At 46.5% G+C, this 15,682-nt stretch overlaps 1 protein-coding gene across 4 annotated transcripts in view; it reads right to left on the bottom strand.

Moving 5' to 3' along the window:
* GRIK3 (glutamate ionotropic receptor kainate type subunit 3) overlaps positions 1 to 15,682 on the bottom strand; it is a 219,589-nt gene that overhangs the window by 87,126 nt on the left and 116,781 nt on the right. For all 4 annotated transcript variants that reach the window (XR_011503476.1, XM_070510324.1, XM_070510323.1 and 1 more), the window contains exon 2: positions 4,824 to 5,000. Coding sequence is in view for 3 of the 4 variants with exons in the window: in XM_070510324.1 (XP_070366425.1) it covers positions 4,824 to 5,000 (177 nt within the window). In the remaining variant the exon portion in view is untranslated. The remainder of the gene's footprint in view (positions 1 to 4,823; positions 5,001 to 15,682) is intronic.

The raw sequence follows: 15,682 nt of genomic DNA, 5'->3' as shown, positions 1-15,682 counted from the left end.
GAACCTCCTCTGGGGTCAGATAGCAGTGCTTCCAACCACAGCAGGGGCCTATCTTAGGTGCATTAGCAGAGGGAGGTTAAGGGAGAGCGAAGGCAGAGAGAAGCTACGTAAATTTGTTTTTATTGAAGTAGAACCCAACATAATAAAGTGCATTAATTTGAGGCACAGACGTCTATGAATTTTTACATATAACTGCACTCATGTGACTAATACGTGAATCAGGATCTAGATATTTCCAACATCTAGAACGTTGTCTCCTCCCCCTTCCCGTTAACACCCGCCGTGTGCTCCTTCCCTCTTCCTCTCTGAGAGGTGCCCACTGTTCGTTCACTCAACAGTCTATCTGTAAGGCTCATCCGTGATGCTGTGTGTAGCAAGAGTCTGTCCTTTTTAATTTGCTGATTCAAATTCCATTGTGTAATTATACCCCAATCTATCCATTCTCCTGTTGATGGACCTTTAATTTATTTCCCACTTTTGGCTGTTATCAATAACGTGGCTGGGAACATCCTTGTAGGCATACATTTAGCTTTAGTAGATACTTCCAAACAGTTGTCCTGAGAAGCTGAACCAGTATTCACTCCCACCAGCATTGCAGAGAAAAACATAAACCTCCACCACTGCCTCCCACCATACACAGAAAATCAATTAGAGATAGATCATAGAGCTAACGATGAAAGAGAAAACAGAGCTTCTACAGGAAAACATAGGAGAGTATCTTCATGACCTTAGGATAGACAAAAACAGAGCACAAAAGGCATTAACCATAATGGAAAATATTGATAAATTGGACTTGTTTAAATTAAGAACTTTGCTCCTCAAAAGATGCTACTAAGCATGGGAAAAGGCAACTTATCTGTAATAGATAGATGCGATACATACAGCCAACCAAGTTCTCTTATCCACAATATATAAAAGACTCCTACAAATCAATAAGGAAACGGCAAGCAACTCAATTTTTAAAAGTGGTGGAAAGGCCCCAAAGGCACTCCAGGAAAGAGAAGACTCAAATGATCTATTTGCATATGAAAAGACGCTCCACATCTCTGGTCATCAGGGAAATACAAAATAAAACCACAGACACCCACTACATAAACCACCAAATGGTCAAACTTTAAAAATAAAACAGACTTCATCAAGAGTTAGTGAAGATGTGGAGCAATTTGCAACAGCCGCCCACTGCTGGAGGGTGTGCAGACCAGGGCAGCAAATTTGGAACAAGTTTGGCTGAATTCATATACATCCTGTGACCTCACACCTCCTGCGCTAGGTACATACCCATGAGTGCGTCAAGAGACGTCACCAGAATGTTCACAGCAGCACTACTCTATGGCCCCAAATGGAAACAACTCAAATCTGCAACAGTAAATTTGATTTTTAAATATCATGGTATATTCCTATAATGGAACACCAGCCAACAACGAAGAACAATAGATACTGTTATATTCCACAACAGAGATGAACCTCACGGACATATTGGAGACTGAAAGAAGCAAGACTCAGAAAAGTACACATTTGTATTCTATTTATGTAAAGCGCAAAGACAGTGTATGGCACCGGCAGTCAGAACAATAACTCTCTGATGCAGCAGTGAAAAGGCAGAGGGATGTGTAATCTAGTGGGAGAGATGGATAATGATCACAGGATTACGCACACACACAAACACACACACACAGGGGTCAGGGTTCTGAAAGAAAAATCCGGTGTTATAAGATGGAAGCAAGGAGGCCTGACCTCATCCAGGGAGGTGGGGAGGGCTCCCCAGAGAGGAGGAGGAGGAGTTAGCCAGACAAAAGGCAGGGCAGAGGTGAGATGGGGAAAGGGAATTACAAGCAGAGGGAACAGCATGTGCAAAAGTCCTGAGGCTGGAGGAAGTATGGCCCCCTGAGGATGGCAGGTATGGCTAAAACCCAGAGGCTGAGGGAGAGAGCGGCACGTATGTGGCTGGGAGGCCACCTTGGGGCTAGACTGGATGGGCCCTCATGGGCTCTGATGATGATTTGGGGAAAGAATCTTGGGACACACCATCCAGGTTGTAAGCAAACAAGTCACGTGACCTGGTATAGAGTGGGAGGGGGCTGTGGCTTTGGCTGCTTGGACCAGTCTGGCTGGACCATCCAGAGCTGGGTGTTTCTATCTCAAGCTGCTCACCCACCACCTGGCAGTTCCACAAAGCGGGGCTGTCAGTTCCTCCTGGAGGAAGTGCCTTGGAAGGCTCTGAAGCTCCGCCCCGGGCTCGCTCCTGGCTGGGGAAGGTCCCTGCGCTGAATCGCAGGTGCATCACTAGATTTACCGTCTTATTTTAGTGATTTTTAGAAAAAATGGACAGAAGACCCAGCCTAGCCCTTTGGGGCGGTTGTGCCCACATGGCCCTCTGTGTTCTGGTGCTAGGTGTCTGTTCTGTGTCCTGACCTTTTTACTGAGCAGTTTTGATTGAGTTCAGTCATGTTCTAGATGGATGAAGCCTGGCAGAGGGGGCCAGCACGGGCTCTCCACAGGGAGGTGGATGCCTGACTGCACAGCGTTGGCCACAGGGCATGCTGGGGAGGGAGTGGGGAGGACACGGGCAGGGGGGAAGGCATGACAGCATGGGGAGAAGGGTGATGGGCAAAGGACAACTCTTTGAGGCTAACAGGACGAGGTGCCTCTAGTCTGCCTGCAGGTTGGCTCTGAGACTCAGGGCAGTGGCCTGAAAAATGTCAGCAGTAACTGTGTTGAACGTCAGGGACCCTCTGACCTGCAGCGCACAGAACAAGGAGGAGCAGGGCAGGTGGGAGAGGGGCCAGCAGTGGGAAAGTGCCTGTCGATGTGAGGCCCCGCCTTGAAGGCTCAGGTCATGGAGAGCAAGGCAGCCAACGTAATAAGAGCAAAGTCCGATATGGCACTTCCTACGTGCCAGACACTGTTCTCAGTATTTCACGGAGGTGTGCCCATTTCATAGATGAGACACTTGAGGCAGAGGGTATTTTGTCCAAGGTCACACAACCAGTACCAGAGTGGATAGGGTGCAAGTCCAGGCGGCCTGGCTCCAAGCCCACACTGTACTGCCTTTCTGTGCTGAGACGTTCACCCGCAACAGGGCTTCGGAAAACAGAGCCAGCAGCAGGCGGCACCTTGGCAGTCTGCACCTGGGAGCCCAGGGGACCTGAATTAGCCACTAGGAACCCCTTAGGAAGACCAAATGTCCCCTGTGGACGGCCCTCAGTCTTCCCAAGATGCATGAATGATGTTGTCCCTAAGCTCAGCTGACAGGGGTCTTGGGAAATGACGCTCAGGTTCCCGTGCCCTATTCTCTCACCATTCAGTCATTGATTCACTCAACAATCATTTCATCGAGCACTTTCTATATGCCAGTCTTTTAGGTGCCAGGGCTATATCGGTCAACAAGACAGACTTCTTCTCAGTGATGTTGCAGAGAAGGGGAAAGACACTAAACACACACAATTATTTAATTACAAATTGTGATAAGGGACTTGAAGGAGAAAAACAAGCTTATAATAGGAAGCACGACCTAATCTTCCCTGGGAACGGATTCTTTAGGCCTGAGATTTTTAAATGGAGTGACATGGAACTCCAGGGTTCTATGGAAGCTATTTCCAGAGTTATCTAAGCCTTTAAGTTAATTTCAATGATAAACGACATTTTTTCTTTTCTTTCTTCTTCTTCTTTTTTCTCTTGCTGAGGAAGATTCACCCTGAGCTAATCTCTGTTGCCAATCTTCCTCTATTTCATATGTGGGTCACTGCCACAGCATGGCCACTGACAAGTGGTATAAGTCTGCACCCGGAAACCAAATCTGTGAACCCAGGTCACTGAAGTGGAGCATACAGAACTTAACCACTAGGCCACCAGGCTAGTCCCCTTAACTACATTTTTTTAGAACAGTAACAAAAGAGTACCCTTGTATACTCAAACGTGCTATATACTACATTGGAAACTGCTAGCTCATTCAGGTATTGACAAGTTACCCTGGTTGTTTTTTTTGTGTGTGTGAGGATCTTGGAATAAAATTTTCCAGTCCCTTCTGTGCAGTTGTTGGAGTTTATTGTAAATATGTCACTAACGAGGAAGGATGCAGCCCCACATTTGTTCTTATTTTTAAAAATTCAGGTGTGGGGAAAACTGCTTAATTTTTTACTTTAACTTTTATTTTAATTTTTAAAATTTTTAAATTTTAACCTACTACAATTTATTTTTATGAATTACGATTTTCTTGTTATTTTGCAGCAACAAAATAGGAAAACATATTGGACACTGAGGCCAATGTCAGACTTCGAGAATTCAAGCGTCAGACTTCATAGTCTCTGGGGTCAAATTGTTGTAGTCATAGAAGGAGCTTCATTGTTTTTAGTAAGTCTTTTTACGGCAAGTAAATGTTGCATATTTGAATCTACATATTATCTGTTCTATATGTGATTTAAATATTGATATTCTGGGTAGGATTTCAATTAAAGAAAAAAATAAGTCTGAAAAACATCAGCTTCAGTTCAGAAGTCTTGGAGACCTGGGCTGGCCTCCTTGTTGGTACCTCCCTAGCCTCTTCTCAGTCCCCACCCCTCACCCCCCACCTCCCTCCCAGGGCCTCTCATTTCCTCACGGCTTCTGCCAGTGGCCTGGGAACTCCTGATGAACAACCCACCGCTCCTAAAGGATAACACAGCCTAAGCTGAATTGGGACTGAAGCAGGTCCTGAAACCGGGCAGAAAAAGCTCTAAGTCCCAAACCCATCCCAAGCTTTGGCCCGTTTTCAGGACCTCGGACAGCAAACGCATCCCTACCCCTCCCCAGGCGAAGAAGAGAGCAGTCAGCCACCGCACACTCACCCTTCTTGGTGGCCTCGAAGCTGTCATGGAAGTGAATCCTCTGGATGTCGTAGGTCAAGGTTGTGTTGGGCAGCAAAGTCCTGTTCCTGTTGATGATGTTGGCAGAAAATCGAAAGGCATGCTCCTCGGCGTTCATGACCTGGGCATTGGGGCCGTCTGCATACTCAAAGATTCCTCCTGCGAGAGATGGGCAAAATTGTGTGTGCTGGAGAAGCGGGGGAGGCATGCTAACAAAGACGTTTGGCTCAGAAGGTTTTATGGACAAGATTTCTCCCCTCCAAATGTTCAATAGTATCCTAGATAATTCCCATACATAGAAATTGTGCTGGAGCATAAGAAATATGAAAATCCTCCTAGCTCATTTCACTCAGCTGGCAAATTCCTGATAACAGAGACTGAGAGACAGAGCCAAAATAAAATGACCAATTTAATAACATTGCTATGAAAATTCCCCATTGAGTGCTGGCAAGTAGCATCTACCAGAATGTCACAAGGTGAACATACCGTGACCACGTGGAGTTGTGTCTCAGGAATGGAAGGGTGGTTCAATATAAAGAAATCTATGAATATCATTCCATCACATCGATAGTTCAAAGGGGAAAAAAATACAATCAACTCACAAAATTCAGGAAGCCATTCGATAAAATCCAATATCTACTGCTGTTAAGAATGCTTAATAAACTAGCACCAGAACAGACACTTCCTTGAAGCATCTTGAGCTCAAATCAGCCTTTAATAGCACACTAGTGGTGAAACACCAGAGGTATTCTCATTAAAGAAAAGAAAGGGGAGGGTAAAGGTTCACACCAAACCACTAACCAATGAAATAAGAAAGGAAAAGAATTTGGAGGGACACCTCTTGGAAAGAAAAAAAAATCTTATTTGCAAATGATATATACGCTTTCCTTAAAAACCCTTAAAATAAGCCCTAAATATGAAAAGTAGTAAAAACTAGTAGGACAGTCAACTTAAATGACCAGTGAGCACAAATTAATAGTGTTTCTTTATATCAGCAATAATCAGTAAGAAAACTTAATGGCAAAAGGATTTCCTTTACAGCATCAACAAAAAAATATTAAATAACTAATAATAAACCAAAGAAGTGTGCAATTCTGGTATTAAAGATGACAAAAACACCTTAAGTGAGAGAGAAAAGAGTAAACTCGAATGAGGAGGCGTGTCGTGTTTCTGGATAGTGAAGTTCAGGGACAGAAATGTCAGTTTTCTCCAAATTAGTTTTTCGGTTTAATGCAGATCCAATCATAATCATAGAAGGATCTTTCTTTTACTTGAAAAAAATGACTGTAAAATGCATCTGAAGACTAAACAGGAGCTAGCAGCCTAAAAAGAGATGGGAGGTGACTTGCACTGCCAGATTTAAAATATATCGTAAAGCCAACTAATTAAAACCATGTCCTAATGGCATATGAAAATACAGATAGATCAATGGAAGGAGATAAAAGCCCCCAGAAAGAGATTCAAGGAGAGATAAGTATTTAAGACATGATAAAGGTGGCTATTTCCAGCCAGTAAGTAAAAGATGAATTATTCATTAATTGTGCTGAGACAATTATTCAATTATTTGGGAGAAATTTAAATTAGATTCCAATCCTAAGTCATATATCAAAATAAGTTCCAGATGGATTAAAGATTAAACAGCAAGAAAGTAAGGGAAGGAGGAAAGAAAACACTTTAAAGGAGCAAAAAACAATATATAGGCGAGCATTAAACCATTTGAGGTCGAGGAAGCCTTTCCAGGCCTTTCAATAAAGTCAGGAGCCATAGGAGAAAGATTGATAGCTCCACAGAAATAATAGAAAACTAGTATACATCCAAACTACCATAAACAAAATTAAATGGCAAACAACAAACTCAGAAAAAATATTTGTAACATATATGGCCGTATAAAGGTTGATGTTCTTATTTCATAAAGAGCACTTAACACTCAACAAAAAAGATAAATACTCCAATAGAAAAATGTGCAAAGGACAAGATAGATGTTTCACAGCAGAAAAAAAGAATACAAAGGAGCTATTAATGTACGAAGCTATGTGTAATCTCTCTAATCATCAAATAAACTCAATTTAATGATTTAGTGAGGTGTCATTTTCTCGCCTGTCCCATTGGCAAACATATAAAATAAACTATAACACTCAGCTTTGCAGCGGGTGTTTGGGCTCAGATACCCTGTTGGTAGAAGTGGGATCAGGTACACCCCGCCTTCCTCCGTAGCCATTAGAAATACACCAAAAGCCTTAAAAATGCTCCTCTCTTTGGCTCAGTATTTCAGTTTCTAGGAATTGACTCCAACAGCAACTACGGGCACACAGATCATGTGTGGGGAGGAAGATGTACAGACGTCCGACACCCGTTGGACAGAGAAACAGTAGATAAATTCTCATTTGCTATATATTTCCATGTAATAGCAAAAATTTAACGATTTGGGAAATGTCCATGATATATTTTTAAGTGAGAAATAAATATAAAGCAGGAGATGCAGCGTGACCCCATGTTAGAAGAGGAGGACATTTTATCCCTGACATAGAATGGAAGGAAACATTTCAAAGCGACACAGGTGAATAATCCAATGTGGTAGATTTCTGACTTTGTTCTTTCTGCTTGCTAGATTTTCCAAATACGTCTTTATTCTTTTTAAAAATCAATTAAGAAATTGCAGAAAATTCACCTTGTTGTAAGTGTATAATGATTTTTAGTAAATTTACTGCATTGTCTGACCGTCACTACGATCCAGCTGCTAAACATTTCCATTGCCCCGACAGATCCCTTGAGGCCACTTACAGTCCATCATTGTTTTCACCCCCAGCCCCAGGCAACCACTAATTTACTCTCTGTCTCCAGAGATTTGTCTTTTCTCGACATTTCATATAAATGGAATCATGCAATATGTGGTCCTCTGTATCTGGCTTCTTTCACTTAGCATAATGTTTTTGAGGTTTATCCGTGTTGTAGCTTGTATCACTACTTCATTCTCTTTTATTGGTAAATAATATTACTTTCTATGGATGTTGTTGTCGTTAGTGCCGTCAAATCGATTCTGACGCCTAGCGACTGTGTGTACAGCAGAGTGGAAACCTGCCTGGTCTTTCTTTGCTCCATCCTCTCATCTTCTGGCGCTCTATCAGACAATGTTCCACTGCTATTCACAGGATTTTCATGGCCAATGTTTTTGGAAATGGTGGCCAGGTCCTTCTTCCTAGTCTGTCTAGTCTGGAAGCTCCACTGAAACCTGTCCACTGTGGGTGACCCTGCCGGTATTTGAAACAGCGCTGGCACAGCTTTCAGCAACACGCAGCCGCCACAGTATGACAACTGACAGACGGGTTTCTATGGATCTACCACATTTTATTTACCCATTCACCACCAGTGAACAAATAAATCTGCCCCTCTTCCCCCTCGCCCAGTACTCCAGCAGGCTTAAATTTGTAACAAATAGCGTGTAAGCATGTGAGTCTGTGTGGGTGTGCATAAACATGCTGAGCACACGCAAAATAAAATGAGAAGAATGCATCCCAAAATGTTGAGGGGTTTTCTCTGAGTGGTAGGATTATGAGTGACTTTAATTTCCTTCTTTTGTGTTGTTCTGTAGTTTCAAAAAGTTCTGCAGTGAACATGTGTTATATTTCTAATCAGAAAAGCCATCATGTGATTGTGTGTACGTATTCAAAGGAAAATAAATGATCAAAATACCACATGATCTGGTAATTCCATTTCTAGGAATATAAATTTAGAAAAAGAGACAGAGAAACATATTTATGTATAAAGATATTCTTGACAAAATATTGAAAAAATTGGAAACAACTTAATGTCCAAAAGTAGAAGATTACTTAATATATTAAAACCCACTCAACAACTTGCAGGCATTAGCAGTCAAAGTACAGGATGGCATGATATAGTGTCTGGGTTTTGCTTCGAAATAACATGGAAGGGGTGGACGGAAAGGGGGTGTATCAGGCAGGAGGGTCCATGGGTTGCTGGCTGATGGGGCTGGGTGGTGGGTACATGGAAATTCATTATACCATTCTCCCTAAGTGTATATGACAGACATTCTCTATAATAAAACATTCATTAAAATCATATAAATAAGACAAAAATAACAAACACTGTTAGCACAATCAGAAATAAGACACAATTACTATTACTTGCAGATGCTTATTACTGTCCTCTTAAAAACTCAAGAGAATCAGAAGAAAACCTGGTGGAAAGTAAACACAGCTCATCAAAGGGCCAGCATACAAATACAGAAAAACATACAGCTTTCCCATCTAGTAGCAATAAACAGTGAGGAATTATAAGGAAAAAAAGAGACCCTATTCACAAAAGCAACAATGAAAAAATAAAATACTTTACAATAAACTTGCAATTCCTATATCCAGAAAACTACAAAACTTTACTGAGGGTCGTAAAAGAAGACTTGAATAAATGGCGGGACATAACTTTCTCCTGGAAGAGAAGGCTCCATATTGTAAAGGTGTCAGTTCTCCTTAAATTAATTTATAAATTTAATGCAATTCCAATTAAAATCAAAAAGGACACACCAGAAGGGCATACACCAAAATTTTAACCGAGGTTCTTTCTAGAAAGTAAAAAGATAATGGATTGCTTTTGCTTAGTGCTTTTTTTCCCCCAAGTCCTCTGCATCAAGCGAGAGCTTTGGTAATAAGGAAAAAAGCTTTTAAAAAACGCTCTTAAAGAATACTTAATGACACAGAAAATGCTCATCCTCCTTCCCCGCCAAGCAACAGAACCATATTACAGAATGATACCTAGTTATCAAACAAAAAGCACATATCTATAGAAAAAAGACTGGAAGGATTTGTACCAACCTGTTACCAGGGGGTATCTTTAGGTAGAAAGGGTTTGTGGATACTTTTAATCTTGCTCTTTGTAGTGTCTTGATTTTTCCAAATTATTTACAATAAACACGTATTATTTTTATCTTAAAATGTAAGAATTAGAAAGAAGATTCTTCCAAGAGAGCCGGGGGAGAGGTCTGGTCATTACTGACCCCCATCCCAAATGAGGTTCAAAGGTCATGGGACAAAGAGCCATTTCCTAGGGCTTCACACCTCCTCACCTGCTCCTCAGACCTTGGCAGGTGAGGAGGAGAGTAGAAAGAGACGGGCTAATATTTAGCAAGGGTGGTGACATGTCTCAAGCCACTGAGACCTGAGCCCAGAGGATATGCAATTCAGTTCCATAGACACCCACCCATCTCTGCCATGTGCCAACCTGAACTGAGTGTTGGGAGGCGAAGAAAAGTCAGTGGCAGACCCCAGCCCACGCTAAGACCCGGGCTATTAGACACAGCAGCAGAGAGCTTCTCTGCTCAGGCTCCAGCGACAGCCGTGCCTCAGTCCAAACCCCAGCTCTCTCCACTAGGGGAAGTTACTCAGTCTCTCTGGGACTCAGTTTTTCCACCTGCAAAATGGGGTACGTGCTTCAAAGGGTTGATTGTTGCAAGAAAGAAAACAATGCAGCTGAATGCGTGGCACACAGTCAGGACTGAAGAAATGGTGGCTCTCAAAGAGGGCGAGAAACAACGCTAGCTGTAAAAACAAAATGAATTCTGAACTTCCGCTTTCTAGGGTGAGAGTTGACAAATTTTTTCTGCAAAGGACCAGATAGTAAATATTTTCGGCTTTGTGGGGCCAGATGTTCCACTCAGCTCTGCCACTGCAGCATGAAAGTGGTAAACATGTGTAAACAAATGGGTGCAGCTGGGTTTCAACAAAACTTTATTTATAAAAACAGGTGGTGGGCTGGATTTGGCCAGCGGGCTGGTTTGTCTCCTCTTCTAGGCGAAAGGCAGCCTTTATCTCAGATGTAAAAGTCCCTTCAGGCCTGGAGGGAGAAGGTAAGACTATGACAGTACTGAATTTCTGTGCAAAGGAAACAAAGATGGGATGTTGGGTGTTTGGACAGGGAGGATGGGAGAGAAGGGCCTGAGAGAAAGGGAATAGGTATGAAGTAGCCCCAAAATGGAGAAAGAGGAGGAGAATATAACCCAGGCCCAAAGGTGGGTGAGGCCACGGCAGGAAGGGGCTGTGTTAACGCAGTGATGGCTGGTCCCTAGTTTCTAGTCCGCCTGCACTGCGCTGTCACCTCCCTTCCATACAGGGCCCATCCTTTAGTACGGTCTGCCTCGGGGAACTGACACCAGCTTGCGCTCTCTGGGGAAACGGAAGGGAGGTGGGCAGTGCCCAGCACAGGGAAAATCAGGGCAGAGACAGGACAAGAGGTGGGATGAGAGAGGACACGGGAAATTCAGCAGAGAAGGAGGCTGGAACAAGAGTTGACTGGGAGAAACTGGAAGGCTTGGAGCGTTCTCGGAGGACTGCTGGGCCGGGGCTGCCCCCCAGCCCCTCACACAGTGCAAGGATGCGACTCATTGTACTCGAACCTGTAAGGGCAAGGTGACTCCCAAAGTCTGGGCATTTTGGGACACCTGGGCAGCCAATATTTGGGTACAGCGTAAAGGGTCAGAGAGCCGGCTCTGGACGCAGGCAGACCTGGGCTTGAACCTTGGTTCCAGTCATAGCTGCCCTTTTCTCTTGAGAGCTGTTCTCAGCTGAAGGGGGCCACCTTGCCCAGAAGGTCCCACCACTCGCCTCTGCCCTGGGAGCAGCCCGCAGCCAATGACTGGCTCATACTGGGGCTCAAAAGGGTGGTCCCCTTGCCTCAGGGTAGGACTAACTCTATGGTGCATGTATGCACTGGAGCCCCTTCTGACACACCCCCCATCCTTGCATTTACCTGAGGACACCTTTGCCCCCAGCCCTGACGCCTTCCCTATCCTGCTTTGCTCACTCCCCTACAGGTTCTCCTAAAGAGTGCTCTTCCCCTCTATGAACCCTGTGCATCTGAATCCCTGCCTCAGGCTCTGCATGTGGGGGTCCTGACCTAAGACAGGGGTGACACTCCTCCAGGGAGAGTGTCAACCACATTTCTCTCTAGTGCTTTCGGAGGAAGGGAAGGGGGCACTGAACCTCATCAATTGGTAAACTGTCGAGGGTTCTTCTACCCTCTCCCTTCTGGGTCCTCACATCCCTTTTCCCTCTCGTGCCAGGGGCTTCAGAAGCTCAGGGCCCGAAGGACTGGGGTTCTGATTCAAGCTCAGCCCCATGGAAGAAAGGCTGCTTTGGGTCTCGGCTCCCGGAGAGAGCACCCCGCTCCGCTTAGAGGCAGCTCCCCCATGCCACTGGCTCCGCTCCATCCTCTCCCTTCCCATACATTCCTCATGATCGTTATTTAAAGAGGCTAATAAGTAGGTTGGCACCGTTGATTAATGCATAATCTTAATCATGATTGCATAGTGTAATTGGCATTAATTTGAAGAGCCAGTTCATTATGAAAATAATTGTCACTGCTTTCTGCTTTAATAAAATGGAGCGGAGACACCAGGGCTGCTGAGAAAATGGGATGGGGTGTGAGTAAGTGATGGGTCCCTGCAGACATAAGCAGGGGTGGAGCACGGGTGCAGCTGGGACATCTTCTTCAAACAAAATCTTGAGTGGAAGCCCAATGGGTAAAACAAATAATAATAATAATAACAGCAGCGACAAAAACTGGTGATGCCCCAGCGACGATGGAGCGCTTTCCACCCACTGCATTTAACACGCACAAGAATCTCTACAACCCCAATTGATAGAAACCATTATTGCCTCATTTTACACAGGAGAAAACGGAGGCCCAGGGAGGATGTGGTTAAAACCACTCAAAGGCAAATTCTCTTCTGCCACCAAAGCCAGCTCGCTAGAGGCAATAGTTAAATTTTCAGGAATTTTGAAAGCCAGTTACAAAACCATTGGCAGCTTGAAATCAGCCAGAGTGAGAGCATTTACACCATGGAAATCAGCAGATGCTACGAATTAGCACCTTTTTTCAGGGGGAGCATGTTTACCAGCACACCACAGCCCAAGCCCATTTCCATCATCCGGGCTCTTAAAGACTTGATGCCACAGTTCCTGAGAAGGCTCTGTAGCCCTCAGGGCTCTGCCAAGCCTAGCATGAAAGCCACTGCTCACACCTAACCTCGTCTACAGACCATGAAACTCAGGGCTCGGGGTGGGGGAAGGAGGGGTGGAACTGGCTGTGCCAACTGGAACCAACTTCCTTCTTGCTCCTTCTCTTAGGATATGTTGCCACACGTTTTGAGACACATTCTGGATACCCCAAGCATCAATGCCCATATTTTTAAGGTTGCTTTTTATATCTCTGGAAATGTGCCCTGCCTCCCAGGTGAGCGTCGTATGGGGGCCTGTGTCAAGCTGAACGTGACCTCAAAAACCAGCAGGAAGGGTTGTCACTGCTGCTCTGCCACGCCTCACCATCAAGGGCCAGGGGCCAGGAGGCAGCTCCCCTCCCTCCGGGCGGATGGCTGTAGAGGTCCCCCGAGGCACAGGTCCTCGGACAGACAGACTGAGCAGAGGGCTGAGTCCTATGACCTCAGGACTGTCTAGGGCTGGTCTGGAGTCCATTGAGAGTCCCCTTTTGCTTGAACAACTTTGTGTTCTTCAGTTTGACCCTTGCAAACGCAGCCCAGCCAGCCCGGCCCTGAGCGCAGTGAGCCTGGGAGACCCGGCAGGCAGGGCCTGCAGAGTGCCGCCAGCGTCTGCCGGGCGGCCGGGTCCCTGGAGACACGCACGTTCCCGCGCCAGGCCCAGGCACCGTCTGTCCTCCCAGGGCTGAGTCTGCTCTCTCTTTTCTAGTCCGCTTTGTTCTTTTTTCTGAAGTTTCTAAGGTGTCGTAGAGATTAATTGAGACGCTGATCAGCGAGATTGTTGCTAACAGCCTCTTCCAGGGGCCCGCCTCCCTGTCTGTTCTGATCAGGGCTCTCTCTCTTCTCCCTGCCAGGGCCCCTGCGGCTCTGTGCAGCCCGTGGGGCAGAAGAACCAGGCTCTGCTCTCTACTGTACCTTAGCCAGGCCTTCGGGGGCCCTGGCAGGGCCTCGGAACTTGCTTTTTGGGCATCTTTCTGCCCTTGTCTCAGCAGGAGGAGGAGTCGGGGACAAGCTGGCTGGCTTTCCCCGCTGGGCATGGTATGTGGTTCATGGAAGGTAAGCAGCGCTGAGCAGACAAGGTCCAGGGATGGGCTTTCTGAGGTCGTGGGCAAGGAAGGGGAGACAGGCAGTATGTGTGTCTCCCCTCTTGTTCGTTCAGTCATTCATTCACTCACTCTTTCATTCCCCCAGCAGTTTATTGCCTACAACTGTGAATAAAGCAGGAAGCCGGGCACGGGACGAATCAGAGAGCTCGGGAGCTCACAGCTTGGAAGCGGAGATGAGAGGAGGGGCACAAATACAAACATTGTCAGAGTAAAACTCTCCACGTGGTAAGAATGTTCTAGAAAGCCAGGGAGACTCAGAGAAGAGAGGGTCGTGGATGTCTTCACAGAGGAGGCAGCATCTGACCTGCTCAGAGCTGAGCTGTGGAGGGAGTATGGCAGCCAGCGGGAGAGAGACTGGCCTTGGCTGGGTGTTACAGGGATGAAGACCTGTGCGTGCCAGGGCAGAGCTGTGGGGAGGGAGCAGAGGAGGGGACAGGCCACAGGGGAGCTGAACAGTCAGAGATGAGAGGAGGGAGGGAGGTGGGTGGCCGGAGAGGCTGCATCAGAGATGTCCCCAGAGTCTGTACAAGGACGGAAGTGCAGTCAGGGGTGTGGACTCTAGCCAGACGGCCTGGGTTACAACTGACCCCACTGTTTTCCAGCCGCGTGACCTTGGACAAGTCCCTTCACTGCCCTGTGCCTCCGTTTCATCCTCTGAAAACAGGGATATTAATAGCACTTACGACATAGGGCGATCTGGGGGCTTAAATGGCATAAATCATCTAAGGCACATGGTAAGCCCTTGGTAAGAGTAAGAAGTTATGAGGTGACAGGGAACCTGGAGGCATTTAACTGAGACGGGAGCATCCAGAGAAAGAGCACATCCGAGGAGAGAAGGTGCACTCCCGTGAGGTCCCAGGGGAGGGGCTCCTGATTGAGTTCGGGGGCCTGGCGGCAGTTGTTTTAATTGATCTGGTGATATGTGGAGCTTTGTCTGTACAACTCGGGGACACACAAGTCAAATATTGCAGAATCGACCGTGTCAGGAGGATGGCTGGAGGCTCCCTTGCTGCCCAGAGACCCTGATGACCGATGGGCTGTCATCAGGCGGAGAACGGGCTGGAAGGGGGCTGTGGCGGGGCCCAGCGAGCAGTGAGCGTCCTTGCTGGAGGGGCCGGAGGACTGAAGATCTAGAATCACCACGTGGGGCTCCCGGAGACACTGGCGGGGGTGCCCCACCTCCTGGATGGGCACAGCCATCACACAGGCCATCCTCACGCACACATGCCCACAGCAGAAAGGCCAGACCTAAGCCTGGCATTTGAGGCCCTTCCTGGTCCAGCCCCACCTCCTCCAGCCTCAGCTCCTCCAGGCAGGACGTCCTCTACCCACACTGCGTTGCTCACCATTCCCTTCACCCCTCTGACCCTTCCCACGTGCTCTCCCTCTGCCTGGATCGCCGTGCCTTCTTTCTCTGTTGCATCCTTCCAAACCTGGCCTCTGTTTTTCTCTTCTGAGCCTGTGTAGCAGACACTGTCCTTATGCCATTGTCCCACCGCACAGGCCACCTGCACACGTTCCTCTGCACGCCCAGGGCTTTCTGTACCTGGGACATTCTTTGGCAATCGCACAGGCGTGGCCAGTGCAGGTCAGGCCACAAGAGCCAGGGAGTTAAGGACTCAAAAGATCCTCCACCAGGAGGCAGGGGGCAGGTGGATGAACCCAGCTTCCTCGCCTCTCGGAGGCGCAACTCCAAGGCATGATCTACAGTCTCTCAAAGGCCCCAGTGGGGC

Source organism: Equus asinus, chromosome 5, assembly GCF_041296235.1.
Source record: "Equus asinus isolate D_3611 breed Donkey chromosome 5, EquAss-T2T_v2, whole genome shotgun sequence".
Taxonomy (NCBI): Eukaryota; Metazoa; Chordata; class Mammalia; order Perissodactyla; family Equidae; genus Equus; species Equus asinus.
Note: the sequence above shows the minus strand (reverse complement) of the source record. Positions and strands in the feature narration are given on the sequence as shown.